A 15,981-nucleotide genomic window follows, 5' to 3' on the forward strand; every position below is an offset into this window, starting at 1 on the left:
AAAGGAATCGAGTTTTTTGGACAAAATGGCTGATCCAAGAACCAAAGCAGATGACACATACGATGGCACTGAAAGTAATGGAGGTGTCCAAAGAATAATGGTAACTTGCCAAGGACAGAGCAGCTAGTTCTCAGAAGCTCCTACTAATCAAATCTGTTACAAATTGAGTAAATTCATGACGTGCAATGAATAAATAGAAGAGAAAGTTCTTCTTAATGGCAAAATGGCAACTAATACCATATAAGGAACAAAGAGAAAATAATGCCATTTGGCAACCATCTGAGTAATAAGAGCCAGGAGCTAGCAATGGATCAGAAATAGGCTATTTATGTAATACTTAATATTTAGGTGAGTATTAATTATAAAGAGAAACAGTAACTCCACAGTGGCAGTATCTATCACTGGTGAACCCTGAACCTTGTATGCCTCCTGCTGTGGTGAGCTGAGAAGAGCACAGCGTCTCCTCTGATGGTAGAGCCAAGCCTGCACGCTCTGAGTCTCATTATGAGGTAGCACCAAAGTCAAATTGAGGGGCTTCTAAAACCAATAACCTATAATTATTAAAAAATACTAGGTCCATGAAGGTCAAGGAAGAACAAATGACCAGTTCTATGTTTCTAAAACCGAAGAAATATGACAGTAAGAGCAACAAGTAATCCTGGTTTGGATCCTCTGGCTATAAGGGACATAATTGGGCAGCTAGAGAAATCTGACTAGGGTCTTTGGGTGAAGGGTATATAGCAACTGTTTGTTGTTCTTGCAACGTTTTTATGAGTATGAAATTATTTTTAAAAAACCTCAAAAGTAACAAATTAACTTTTGTTCAAAAATTTTTATTTACTATAAAGACAAAACACCAAAATAGGTACAAATACTATAAAATTGGTTCAATGGGGTAAAAATTTTAATTAAAATATCTTGATATATTTAAAATAACAAAGGATACATTTAAGCCAAATTTTCTTAACCCAGAGATTTTTTTTTTTTTTTTGTAACATTTGTTTACATAGTAAGGTGCTAATAGAAGTTAGCCCTTAAGCCCTGGAAGTCTTAGGAATCATAGTCACACAGCAAATATAATTTCGTTGTGAAAGTGAACTTTGGTAGAAGAAAAATCTATAGGACACCTGAGGTAGTAGAAACTGGAATAAACAGCAGTAGACGTTATTTACAATTTGTGTACCAAATAACATTAAGAACACAAAAATAATTACACAATACAATTTTCAGTCCAGCTTTGATCCAAAGAAAATAGAATATTACATCACATTTGCATTGAAAACAAAACAAAAAACAAAACACCACAATTACCAGCAAGCTGAGGGAACTGCAAACAAACTCAAACACAGTGGATTGACATCTAGAAATAGTCTGAGTTTGAAATGTGGTGGGCATGGTGATCTACAAAGTAATACTGATTAGCTGAGGTTCCTCAGTTTATACAGTTTACATTTCTGTCAGACACAGTATTAATCTGACCGATGATCTTCCAGTACATAAAATGGCAAGAGTGCGTCCTTTAAAGCTTGCACATGAGAGACTTGGAAACAATCTTATTAGAATTGTGAAAATTCTAAGTAGTCAAAAAAACCAAAAACAAAAACAAAATAAAAAAGCAAAGTACAACACATTTAGAGCTACCAAACTTCACATTTCTGTACTATTTTTAACTCTTCAAATATTGCCAATCTTCCAAAACAAAGGAATGTAAAATTTCACTAAGAAACACAATCACATTAAAAAAAAAAACTGCCTTTTAAAAATTATAGCAATATATCCCTGTAAACTTATCTTGTAACTTCTTTTACTTCCAATTTGTGTTGTACATTCTAAATGTACTCTATATAGCTTATTTAGTTTATCCTGAGTCTTTGAGATTAACCAATTCTATTTCACACTGGCTTCTGAAGAGTTAAAACTTAACATCTCAAAGTTGTGTTTAATAGTTAATCAGTACATGATTTAAAAGACTCACATACATGAAAGGATAAGAGAGCTACCATTTTCCTTCAGAATTCCATGCATCTGAATTCAACTCCAGATTAAAACCATTAAATAACTGCACAAAATTCAAGGAATTATTATGTAAATGAAATTCAATTTCACTTTTTTTTCTGAACACTTTTTCTAAGTTCAAAGCAAATTTATTTTTTAAAAAATTACTGATTAATAGTTGAGTAATTAGGTTACTTTTTCTTTATCAGCTATACCTAGTTTAAAGAGACGATGCATGGTGGAAGGAATATAGCAGTTACATTTTATAGTCAATGGTAATGATGAATGATGGATTGTTATATAAAGAGTAAGTCTTAAATGGTGTGAAGTTTCCTACCATTTAGCGAAAGAAACCGAAACACTAAAAAAATTCAAATAAATTTCAAGGTAATCCTGTTCTTGATTGTAAGCTGAACAGTTGATTTTGTTAATTTATATTTAACTTGCACAGTAAAAGTAGTGACTGACTCAATATAGGCAGTACTTTATTATATTCCAATTAAAAATTTTTCAATCTGTAGTTAAAAACTCTTGCAATAGCAAGATATTTAATAAATTCTAATTCACACCTAGTTCTATTTTTTTTCCTGTTTTTTTTTTTCTGGTTTGAAAAGATCACCTTTCCCTGAATATTAAAGAAAAATGAAGGTGAAATGAAAATACAGAACCATAATTTCCAAAAACGAAATGAATGGGCCAACAGTAAAATGCACATGAACCACAATTGCCCAGGCATTTAAAAAAAAAAAAAAGTCAATTGTGGGTCAAGAAGATATCAACTTTAAAAAACTATGTATTTACTGCTACTCATACCATACTCTGACCTAAAAGAGGCAGATACTGATTTTTATAGCCAGTGACCAAAAAAAAAGAAAAAAAAGGAACGGAATTGTAGAACCCCCTGCTTGTGATCACTATATGAAATGGAAGAATAACTGAAACATTAAAATAGATCCTGAGCCCCTCAGCTGCTAATATTGCTGAAAAAGTGCTCCAAAAAAATAAAATTATGCTTCTGTTTAGTCATGCAAACGTCATTGCTTTCCTGTTCACCTAGGGCCAGTTTGTTGAAAGGCACGGTTTACAGTTTCTGCACAATTTGTGGACTTTTGCATATTGAGCTTAGGTACAGATCATGATTTGTCAATCACATACTTAGGTAAGGGTTCCCCACTGGCCTCATTCATAGCTGTACAGTGGCATGAAGGCCAGTAGAATATCGACGTGGTTCCCCACGAAAGTTTTTTTTCCTTGTTGAGCATCCTGTCTCTATTACAGTTTTTATTTGTATAAATTGGCTACCATGTTGTACGGAAGACTGGATGCTTCAGTAGCTCTCTTGATGGAGGTCTGTCCTGAGGTTGAAGTTCTAAACAACGAAGAGCCACATCACGTAAGCCAGGAGACAGATGTGAAGGGATTGATGGGGCAGTAGTTGCACTAGCAATCTGTAAGAAAAAAAGCAATAGTGTTGAAATTTTCCACAAGTGCATTTTGGATATAGAAAACATGTGCATGAATTTCAAAACCTCTATCTATACATGATTGTCCACTGCATTAATTTTTATCTTCAATTTGGACACACCTTAATTCTTAGTATCAAACACCACGAAGAACTAACTTTTTGATAAATAAGTTAAAAATGAATCTAAATAATTTAAACCTACCTACTTCTAATCATAAGAAAACTTTCCCTTTTCCCACCCTAGTAAGTGAATGCTTTGGATTAAAATATACAGATATAAAAAAATTCTAAAAAGTCTATGATCTTATACCAAGATATACTTGACTGATATGTATACACCTTAAACACCAGAAAACAAAAAATATAAAACAAAAAATGACATCCATTCTCCCTATTTCCAAATGTAACCATTCACCTATTTCTCGTATTTCCTTCATGAAGTAAAAAAGTCAATATTTTCATACTTTAGATTTTCTTTATAAAATTCCTACAAAAGGGAACACTTTATACATTCTGCTCTTTTCACTTATTACTATATCTCATAGTACTTTGTAAATCAACACCACCAACTTGACCTTACTCTCAAAATGTGTACAGTTTTACATTGTGTGTATAATTTCTTAGTGTTGGGCACTTCCATTAGTTCAGGTTTTAGATTCTACAATTAATTGTGCAATGGATAATCCTGAACTTGGCAATTTCCTATGGATAAATTTAAGAATGGATTCCTAACAATGGGCAGAGCTGAATCAAAGAATAAGGGCATTTAAAATTTGGGCAGCTATTGCCAAATCACTCTCTTAAAAAAAAAAAAAAAAAGGTGCTATAGCAACTTAAACTAGCACAAAGAGGGTATAAAAGTATTTGAAAAAAGCTGTTTTTCTACATATTTGTGGCTTTCATAGATCTCAAAGTATTTACTGGGAGTTATGGAAACTGAAAATGTCACAGTATAATTCTCTTTAAATTCTACCTGTGAGGAAGAATGCAATGAAATCTGTTATAATATTGAACTGTGCCAATCTGAAACTCATTTCCATTTGTTTCTGGGATTTTAACAAAGCTCTAAAAATAACAGCAAACTTCACACTGATCCTAGCCATGAATATTTTATTGAGTAACTTCTGTATAAGACTCTGGAAGGGAAAAAATGAATCAGACATGAACAGACTCAAGGAGCGTCAGTTTGAAAAAGATAAGATGGGAACATAAATAACCACAACAACAACAAAGGAAGGATCAGAAACAGACATATACAAAAATGCTCTGGGAGTCTGGAGAAGGAGCAGATGTGGGCAGAGGTGTAAAGAAACACCCAGGCAGCGGGTGCAGCACTGGCTGTGGGCCTTAATGAGATTCAGCATCTGAACCACAACAGAGAGGGGACAAGGGAAGCATAAAAGAACAGAGGGAAAGTGAGAGAGAACTCCAGAAAAAGATTGTTAGAGAGGTGACTAGGGGTGGGGAGAACTGAAGGAAATTATGGCAGGTGAGGGGGTGACTGTGGGCCAAGTGGTTGACTAAGTCCCAGAGGTACTTCTGTTTATCTTTATACTACTCCCATGAAATAAGTCCTATTATTGTATCCATTTGACAAAGAAGAAAACAAATGGTAGACACAAAAAGTTATTTTCCTATGGTCACATTGGCATTGAAAGTCAGAGTTTGAAACCAGGTCTGTATGATTTCAAGGCCTATCACTTTGTCTACTCAAAAGATAAAAATCTCAACCAGTACACTAGTCTACGTTGGGAATTTGGGAATTGAAAAAAAGGTAAATAGGATTTGATAATTGATGTAAAGTTTTTAAATAAAGAAAACAGTAAATTAGATTTTTTTAAAAAATTCTAATTGTGCAAAATACATGAAGAACTTCAAGTTTTTAAAGTGACAGGTATATGTGCATATTTTGCCTGGGAGCAGTGATTCAGTGTTTGTAAGAGACTTTACAGACCATAACAACCTGGAACACTGGAAATGGCTGTAAATGCCACATAAAAGTAGTTTAAAGTGACAACACTATCTAAATTTCTGGAGATATATACATATACATTTATTTCAAGGAAGATATGTCTTTATGTTAGGTTGACAGGGAGAACCCATGAGAATTTAAGTCACAAAGAAGTAATTGTTATCTCACAATTACCTTAAATATCAAAGCAAGGTGATTGGAGTGTTTTTCCGCATTCCAAGGTGGTTTTGCACAAGCCATTTCTATAATAGCACAGCCAACACTCCATACATCACAGCTCCTACCATACTGCTGACCTCTCAGGACCTAAAATAAAGCAGAGTTAATTTGGTAACATGATTCATTTAAAAAAGAGAAAACAATTTTGTAGTTCTGGATTCTAAATTCTAAGTTTACTTCAGAGCAAAAAATAAATAAATAACAATTTCCTGGCCTGCCTGATACGTCATTAATAAGCTTAATATCCTATGTACACACAAAAATAAACATCACAGAATTCCAAAGCAGCCCCCCATGATCTTAGTAAATGATGGGGCAAGTAGGCAACAAATAATCACTGACTATGAACATGAAGAACTGTGCATACAGTTCTTGAGAGGCCGAGTTCAGTGGAGCAATGCTCTATAGTAAATGTCTACTACTGACAAGGCCTGCCTCTGGGCTCATGTCCCCTGGGAATAGATAACTTAAAAATATTTCTATTATGGATACTTTGGGTTTACTACAAAACAACTACTATAAACTAACCCACAGTACTTTGCCTTTAAGCAAATCTATTAAAAATGTTTGTCATTTTTTTCAAGACGAAGGAAAGGATTGAAATAAGGGTCTGAAATGTAGATATTGTTAAAATCTTTTTTTAAGGGCCCTGGAGTTCTAAGCATATACTGGATACCACTGTGAAGTAATGTGGTATAATGCTGTTACATAGACCTCCAAAATATTTTCTTTCATCACAAAGCTACTTCTCACCTCAGGTGCCATAAATGCAATTGTCCCCAATAACTGTCCCTGAAACTCTCCTGCACCAGTTCCTTTTGAAGCCAACCTGGCTGCAGCTCCAAAATCTGCAATTCTGAGCCTCTGACCTGTGCTGTCGATTAGCAAATTGGCACCTGTCAAGAGAAACAGGAAATGACCTTGTATGTTAAAAACAAAAGTAAGGACTGATTTAAAAAACCCAGTACTAAGAAAAAAGAAAGGAATGGACTACATGTCAGAGGTTAAGAGAAAGATCCTCTCTTCTCCCTTCACTTTATTTACACACAGATCTCTCCAGTGTAAATAAAATCTAAAACCTCAGAAAGAAAATCTGGAAAAAAACAATTAAGGCATACAAAGAAAAAGGACAGAGACTTGGTGAACCTTTCAAAAACCTTCAGTATAATGATTTCCAACAAAATCTTTCTCCAAAATTCAAATTTTAGTATAATTTACATTGTAAGACAAAGTTTTGTGAAAACATTCTGGTCTAGACCAATTTAAATTTATGCTCATTTCATAATTCTAGCTTAATAAAAAAATTAATCTTTTTTTTTTTTAAACTTTTTTTCCTTTAGTTTCAGCATATGAGAGAAAACACATGACACTTGTCTTTCCACGTTTGGTTTATTTCGCTTAACATAATGCTCCCCAGTTCCACCCATTTTCTTGCAAATGACCTAATTTCATTCTTCTTTCTGGCTGAGCAAAACTTCCTAGTGTACATATACACACACCACATTTTCTTTATCCATTCATCTGTTGATGACATGTAGGCTGATTCCATAACTTGGTTATTGTGAACTGTGTTGCCATAAACATGGGTATGCATATATCTCTGTACACTTTAATTCTTTTGGATAAATATTGATGAGTGGAATACCTGGGTCATATGGTGGTTCCACTCGTACTCTCTTGAGGAATCTCCATACTGATTTCCATAGTGGCTATATATTCCCACCAAGGTGTATGAATTCCTTTTTCATTGCATCCTCACCAGCATTTGTTATCTGTATTTTAATAGCTACCATTCTAACTGGAGTGAGATGAAATCTCAGTGTAGTTTTGATTTATATTTCCCTGATGGCTAAAAATGTCAAAAAATTTTTTCAGATAACTGTAAGCCATTTGTATTTGTTCTTTTGAGGATTTTTTTTTTTTTAATTCACTTTCCCATTTAGTGAATGAGTTATTTGGAGGTTTTGGTGTTTTTTGAGGTCTTACTAGATATTAATCTATTGGAAGAGTAGCTGACAAGGACTTTTTCCCATGCTGTAGGTTCTCTCTTCAGAGTGTTGTTTCCTTTGCTGTGCAAAAAGCTTTTAAATCTGATGCTATCCCACGTACTAAGTCTTGTTATTATTTCCTGAGCTACATGAGTCTTACTGAGGAAGTGCTATCTATGCCTACACATTAGAGTATTTCCTCTAGGTATTTTTTTAATCAATTGCAAAGTTTCTGATCTTATTCCTAAAAATTAACCTTATAACACTCCTTCAGTAGATAGGCTATGTGAAGTACTAAAGAGCCTCATTATGAAATACCAAAGTTGTCCTTTATAAAAATGAACTAAACCACAAAAGATCTGAGTTTTACTTAACAGAAGTTTATGATATACCAATTACTTTAAATAAAACAAATAAAACCAAGAAAAGAAACTTCCTGGGAGGCAGCACAATATGAAGCCAATAAGCCAAGTGATCAGGAGACAGCCTTTCTTGTACTGACATTTCTATAAAATGAGCGCTGCAGATTAAATGACCTTAAAGCTCCTTTAAGTTCTAGTATTCTAAAAATTTAAGTTATTCAGAGAAACAATCCCATAGTTAGAAACTTAGGTTAGAAATCATCAACAAATGTCCAAATTTTAAAATGACATTTATTTTCTTAGTGGAAAATAAAAGAATTCTTACCTTTGACATCTCTGTGAATGATCTGGTTTTCATGGAGGTAAGAAAGGCCACGAAGTAACTGTTCAGTGTAGTTAATGACTACTGATTCCTTGAAGGCTCCATATTTACTCAGCAGATGAGCCACAGATCCTCCTGTAACACAAACACAAAACAGTAATGATTATCAAAAACTTAGGCCAGAATTAAGATTGTCTATTACACTTTGATTTTTTAAGCTTGCAAGGCAAGAACTGATATTCTCAACTGAAATTTTCAATTCATATCTTACTATCAGAAGTGAAACTGACAAAACAAAATCAAACAACAAAACAAAACAAAAAACCAAGGTGAAACTGACTTCCTAGATCATCTCAATTTTTATAGAATCCTCATGAAGCTAGTTTACTGGAAGCCCAAGATTTCAGAAAGCTTTAGAAGTTAATTTTGAATCGTACCACTTCTGAAACATACAGTTTACTCCTCTATCTTCTCAATCAAAATATACAAATGCCTTTATTACCAACTTAAGTAAGCAACGCTAACATGTTATTTAGCAGAAGGTAAAGAGACCAGAAGGAGAAGCCAAAGGCCCAGTCATGTCCTACCATTTACTAGCTCTGACCTGGGGCAAGTCACAAACTCAATGACTTCATTTGGAAGTATTTACAATATTATTGTTCTTCAAAATTAAAAAAAAAATCTAAGAATTCTTGTCTAAAATATTATAATCTATCAAATATTATGTATTTCAATATGTTCAAAAATATTTATGCTGCCATAAACGCTGTGGACATATAAGTAGCCACTTAAGTACATAACTTACAATGTAGAAACATTAGAATAAATTAAGATACATAACATAAAAATAATTAATTAAAATAAAAATATAATGTCTTTATTCTGAGATAATAGTCTAAAATATCTACATATTATTTTTAATTCTGTTTATAGATTAAGACGACTCCAAAGTTTATATAAAGAAAGCATATAAGACAGTGAAATAATTATATGTTTAACCTAAAAAGTAGATCAGAGATAAGCAAATCTAAAAAATCAACACAATCTATTCACCACATCTTTAATCACTTATTTTACTGTATACTCCGTATAAGAGAAAATAAAATTCAGTCTTTGTTCAAGATGACAAGGTTGAACGAGTTTACCTGTACTAATTTTTTAAAAATATAACTTGACTTCTATATTATGTGAAAATACTTCTTAAATCTGTTTAATTAATGATGGCCACCCAGAAAAATATGGATCATATACAAACCAAATTTTAAAAAAAAGATGATTCTTATAAACCAATACTATATAATCACTTAAAAACACTGGTAAAAACTTAAAGGTAGAGGTAGTATTTTATTATATTAAAAAAAAAAAGATAAAACAAAGTAGTTATAATTTATGTTAGTATGTTAGAATTGGTTTGCTTTTAGAAACTCAATCTATTTAAAAAAATAAGTGTTCATTACACTGTTTTCCCTAAAGAGCAGAAATGTAAGTCTATGCATTATTACTCATAATTTAATATATGAACATACCTGCCATCCATTCGATAAAGAGATTGTAATTGCTCTTCTCACATGTGGCTCCTAACATCCTAATGATGTTCGGATGATTCAGATGGCTCATCATTCTTATCTCTTCTCTTAATGCTTCAACAACTTCTTCTTGCTCAGAAGATGTGTTTCTGACATATGTCACCTGTTTCAAACATGTTCACAAAGATATGAATTCTGGTGTTTCTCTTTAGTTCCAACAACCTGATCTAAAATGAACAAATCCAAATTAGCGTTTACATTAATAGCAGATGGCATTTGTACTCACGAGTGCAGTGTACTTTAAAAAAAAAAAACAACTAGCCAAGTCAAACTGTTTTAGAAAATAAGAATGTAGCATAAGCAGCAATGAAATATCAGAAAAATGAAACCAAAACTAAAACCAAAAACAAGAAAAATACTCTTAAAACCAAACCAAAACCAAAAACCAAACTAGGATACAGTCAAGATATTGATTGTTTGAAGACAACATTAAGATAAGAAAAGCTTGATCAGGGAGAACAATCAATATGATTTAAAAATGAAAGCTTTATTATTTTCACATCTTGATAAGTATGCTCATCTGAAAAGCAACCCAGAGAAAGCAAGGCAGTATTACACTAGTATACTGCTGAAGAGTATTGAAACCATACTTCTAATAATCATAACAGGCAAAAACAAATTAAAAACCAAAACAAAACATCCATAAGGCCCATCTTACTATTATATCTTACAATAACCAGGCTTCAACTTCTAATAAAGAATTCATGAGTGTGTAGTGCTTTGGTAACATCTATTTTAAAACTTAAGATTTCTCAAAGCTTAAATTGCTAAAGTATATAAATGCATGATTACATATGTCCTTTATTCACTTATCCATGGTTCATTTTATAATTTGAATAATTTCACTTATGTGGCTCACTAGATATTTACCTGTTTAACAGCCATTAAAGTTCCAGTTCCCACATCTTGTGCCTGATAACAAGAAGAAAATGCTCCAAGGCCTATCTGCTGACCTTTCAGCCATTCAGTGTCTTCTCTGTAAGGTTGTTTTGCTTTGGTATGTCCTGGTAGAGTCTCTAGTGTCTACATATTAAATGAAAGTAATTCTTTTTACTGTTAAATTAAAAGAGCAAGATTGTATAAAATTAACCTGGCAAAATATCATTCTTGTTTAGTCTGGTTTCCCAAATCACCTATAAAATTCATTTCTGAGCAGACAATGCTAGCAACCAATGTTTATTAAAGAAGTGATTACCATTACAGAATCAACCAGAAATGTTTCTGAAATAGGCCAGAACTATTGCTCTTTAAATGATACAGACATTATTAATGTATACTTACTAACTGTATATGAACAACCTGTTTGCAATGATAAAAACAGCATTTCTGAATTATATTTTAGCATGCCCCAAGGAAACTCTAACCTCTTAAAGATGATACTTACATCCTGTTGAATAATGATAATATCTTCTCCATTTTCAACCTGTAGTTGAGGAACTATGGGGAGGGCATCCTGAGACGCTGACATTGCCATGGCAATTGCTAAAGCTTCTTCTTCTTCAGCTTCCATTTTTTCTTTGCACTTTTGATTATGATTCACATCATCTTTGTAGGTATCATCACTTTCAGACTTCTCAGGAGAGAGGACAGCAACTTCTGACTTAAAAGTGACTGTTGTGTCACTTGAAGGCATAGATGCCTCAAGAAGGTCTTCAATACTGGAATTGAGTTCTGTATTGACATCTAATCTGCATTTCTCCTCTACTGGTGTGAACACTGTCTCGTCACTGGGTATAACAGCATTACTACTATTGCTGCTACTGCCAAAGCTGTCATCACATTTGGAAGTACTGTTTAGATCAAGTGTCATGCTATGTTTTGAAACATCTCCCTGTTTACTTGTATTACCAGGGGTGGGTCGAGATGGCTTTGGCCTGTGTATGTTACTGGAGGGTAAGGGTCTTGACTGAGTAAAGATTGGAGAAAGTTTATCTGAGTCTTTGTTTTCAGAACAGTTTCTCTGGAATTGTAGAGAAAACTTGCGTTGTGTTTGAGGAGATGCAGAAGGTATTTTGCAGGGAATAAAACCCTGAGGTCTATGCTTAGAGGCATCTGTTACAGAGCCAGCTGGTACAGATGGGGCAGATGAAGAAGGGGTCGATGAGCCTGGGAACATTAATTGGGAATGATGAGACAAAGGAGAGGAGTTCAAACATTGACTGTGGGGTCTGCCTTTTGTTTGAACCATTGGCTTTGGTTGCTCCATTGTTGTAGTGGAACTGTGAAGTCCTACTGAAATGCTGGCCAGTCTGTCAGAAATGTCCTCTGAACTGGCACTCAATTTTGTAGCACATAATCCTTTTCCAGTTTTCTCTAAATGTACTGTGAGCTCAAGGGAACTGTTCTCTGTGGCTTCTGGATAGCTATTAGAGGCAGATGCTTGCAAAAAGCTGTCCTGTCGACCATCCAAGGTGTCTTCTATGCCCAGCTGGATGGCCTCAGCAATTTCCACCTCATCAGCAATAGCCATCAAACGACGACGCATCCTGGTGAAGTGAGTGGAACTGGAAACATTCAGCATTTCTAACAGTTTTGAAAACACATGGGGTACTGCGGTAACCATTCTTGCAGAACTCAAATATATCCTTCGAGAGAGTTTACCAACCATCGAGTGGGAATTATCAATGGACTGCAAGGCAAAGGTTAAGAGGGACAGCAGCTTCTTATACCTGAAAGGAAACAAAACAAAACACATTCAATTTCTAGACAAGTTCAATGACTATAAAGGTATGGAACATTAAAAAAGGTAATTTATAGATTGTAAACTTCAAAAATAATTTTGTATGAGAGATCTTTAACTTTTTAATTAAATAGCTTAGACTTTAGGATTCTATGCCAGGCAAATATTAGGGTACAAGTAACTTATCTATGCTTTTAAATTTCTGAGCTTTTCATAAATCTAAACTATACCATTCTTGGAGAGAATGTGGGGTAAGTATGAAGAGGAAAGTCATATATTTGCACAGGAAAAAAAATCACCTGATTTCAACAGGCTCAACTTGTGAAACATCAGTACTGACAATGTGAGGATAAAATTCAGCAGGAAATTCCAATAACAGTCTATCAATAAGACAAAGGCGGCCCAGGAGTTCCTGCCAGTTGTTCGATTCAGTTTGGTTTCCAAGAATACAATTTAAGACATAATCCACACCACCAATACCAATGGATCCTACAAAAGGAAAGTAAAAATAAAATGACTTAAAAAGAGTGATATGAAAGTCTAAAACAAAATATGATTGAATGGTGTAAGGTCAATGAGAATACCCTGGATTATATTAGTTTTAAGAATTTCTCCTTGATAAACTCATATTTCTAACCTTAGCTGGGTGAATCAATTTACATAATTACTTCAAAATCCTGTAATGGACCCAGCAGAGACTAACTAGGTTAAGGAAAATGATAACACATGCTGCATTAATTTTAAGTAATAAAATTAAGTAATAAAGTTATTACCCGCTTTAAGTATTTCTCTACCAACTGCCAGCTCTCCTGCTTGGCCTTTACACAATTCCAACAGTGTTGATATGGACAGCTGACTTGTACGGCTAAAAATGAAAGGAAAGCAATATAAATTCAAAATATATATCAATATCAGAGTAGTAATATAAAGCCTTGTGATAAAGCAGAAAAACAATATTTTCTGGAGTGTTTACTTTTCCACCACTAAAATCACATTAACAATACTACTCCAAGTAATAATAATTATTAGTAGGTCTAATTCATAAATTTATCACATACATTAAGCATAGAATCTTCAGTACTGGCTCTTAGAAAGCAAGTACTTATTTAAAAATCAGATAAAAGGTTTACTTTCATATACTATCTTTTTAAAATAAAAATGAATGTAAATTATGACTTTTTTATCTTTGAACTTTCATTAAGAATTTTGAAAATTAAAAACAAAACCTTGCTATCCAAAACCCTTGTGTTCTCCAGACTCAGAATATCATAAAACCCAAATATCATAAGATCCCTTTATAGTATTTCTTATGTTTTCAATTATTCCAATCCACCAAGTGAACAACCTGACTTTAGAATTTCAGAAAGTGAACAACTAATGCCACAAAACACCCACATTCTCAGAAAATTACCTATTCTAATATTGAAGACTCACATGATTTTTCCTATGCATTTTCAAGTTATTTGTTAATTTGCCAATGTTTTTCAGGTATTTCCCCAAGCAAGTAGAAAACCTCTAATACTTCCAATCTGGAGGCTTATGTGAGAAAACAATGGAACCAAAACAGACTTCGTGGGATAAGAATCTAGGCACAGCTAGGTACTTCTTTTGTGTGAGTGTGTTTGTGTGTGTGTGTGTGTGTGTGTGTATAATGCTGGGTATTGAACCCAGGGCCTTGTGTATGATAGACAAACACTCTACCACTGAATTACATCCCTAGCCCTAGGTACCTAGTTTTTGAGACCCTCTGTAAACTCAGATAATTTGGGCAGGAAGACAAATATTGAATTGACAGAGATCTGGGTGCAATAAGAAAAGCAAAATAAGGGAGATTGAACACTTCTTGCAATCCAGGATCTGCTGGGATGTAAAAATGAGCAGTTCCAAAAGTCATGTACTATAGCTATATTTATTAAACGAAAGTGATTTTTCCTACCATTTTATAAAAGGGGAAAACAAAGAGAACCATTGGTCTGAAAAAAGCATGGCTTATACCCATTTTTACTGTACCAAACTTCACATTTTTCTCTCCAGTTAGTATTATTCTCATTTCTTGTCAATTTTTAAAGATATTGCAGGAGAACATAAAATCACAAAAACTAAACCATCATAAATAAAGTAAAATTCCATTACAATGAAAATAATGGAAGAGGTTCTTTTTTGATTATGAAAAGAGGGCATTAGTAGGTATAATGATGTCACTGGTGCCTATCCTGTGTAACTCTTTCTCTAAAATGAGATTACACTTATATATATATATGTGTCTGCTCTTGTTCTTATCACTGGACTTCAGATTATGAAGTTCTGTAAGAGAAGCAATCACAATACAACTTGTGCAGGTCATGCAGTTTTTTATGCTAGCTTTTACTTGTTATTAGATCCTTTTCCTAGACCTTAAGAGTCTTCTAAGTTTCTAAATTTTAATTTCAAATCTTACATTAGAAAACAATATTCAAAGACTCACTTAACAAATATGCACCAAATATTCTATGAGGTGTGAGGCTTGTGCTAAAAACTTTTTTTTGGTTTGCTTTTTGGTACCAGGGATTGAACCCAGGGGTGCTTGATCTCTGAGCCACATCCCCGCCCCTTTTTATTTTAGTTTCTTATTTCAGGTTCTCACTAAGTTGCTTAGGGCTTTTCTAAGTTGCTGAGGTTAATCTTGAATTTGCTATCCTCCTGTCTCGGCTCCCAAGCCACTGGGATTACAGGCATGTGCCACCCCACCCAGTTTGAAGCTTTTAATACACAATGATTTGAAGTGGTGTGAGAAACTTTTCATACAGTGGTTTGAAGTGGTTCATCAATAAGGTCTTACCTATTGGCATCTGCACACTTGACTAGGATGGTGTCTACAACTGGCCGGAGAAGTCTCTGAAGTTTGATTCTCTCTGCCAAACTGTGGCAAGGAGTATATACCAGCATGGCTCTTAAAGTTTTCTAGGGAAAAAAACCTGAAGGTCAGTTTAACTACATTTAAAAAGCATCAGAGACAATGGCCTAATCTGAGACAATATGAGCTACCAAATAAATCATGATAGAAATGAATCATAACTCAAAGTGGTGTTAATTAAAATGGTGTTTAAGAAACAATGATAGGTATCATATATTCAACATTCTCACAATGTGCTAGGCATCATGGTTAGGTTTCTTCTACATAACATCACTCCAAATCTAACAGTTCAGATTTTTTAATTATTTTATAGGTGAGCAAACTAAAGTTTAAGAGAGACTTGTTAAGTTTAAAAGAAGTTAAATAATTTTACTAAAGTCATACTGCTAGCAAATGGGAAAACAGATTGTGAATCAGGTCTCTATATCTTACACTAGACCCAATTTAATCAATACATTAGTATTCCAGTTAGTATGATAAATGATGAAGTCACTCAATT

General features: G+C 33.7%; 1 protein-coding gene across 5 annotated transcripts in view; it reads right to left on the minus strand.

The window, feature by feature from the left end:
- Nucleotides 1–817: 817 nt before the first annotated feature.
- Map3k1 (mitogen-activated protein kinase kinase kinase 1) overlaps nt 818–15,981 on the minus strand; it is a 76,504-nt gene continuing 61,340 nt past the window's right edge. For 3 of the 5 annotated variants that reach the window (XM_048800025.1, XM_048800026.1, XM_015497357.2), the window contains 10 exons: nt 15,408–15,529; nt 13,363–13,454; nt 12,889–13,078; nt 11,294–12,578; nt 10,780–10,932; nt 9,850–10,012; nt 8,327–8,458; nt 6,405–6,547; nt 5,607–5,738; nt 818–3,443 (listed from right to left, as the gene is read on the minus strand). In XM_048800025.1, coding sequence (XP_048655982.1) covers nt 3,294–3,443; nt 5,607–5,738; nt 6,405–6,547; nt 8,327–8,458; nt 9,850–10,012; nt 10,780–10,932; nt 11,294–12,578; nt 12,889–13,078; nt 13,363–13,454; nt 15,408–15,529 — 2,562 coding nt within the window. In that variant the 3' untranslated portion in view covers nt 818–3,293. Of the gene's footprint in view, nt 3,444–5,606; nt 5,739–6,404; nt 6,548–8,326; nt 8,459–9,849; nt 10,077–10,779; nt 10,933–11,293; nt 12,579–12,888; nt 13,079–13,362; nt 13,455–15,407; nt 15,530–15,981 lie in introns of those variants that run through there. The other 2 variants (XR_007346346.1, XR_007346347.1) reach the window with 2 other exon arrangements.

The sequence above is a fragment of the Marmota marmota genome, unplaced genomic scaffold, assembly GCF_001458135.2.
Source record: "Marmota marmota marmota unplaced genomic scaffold, marMar, whole genome shotgun sequence".
In the NCBI taxonomy this organism is placed as follows: Eukaryota; Metazoa; Chordata; class Mammalia; order Rodentia; family Sciuridae; genus Marmota; species Marmota marmota.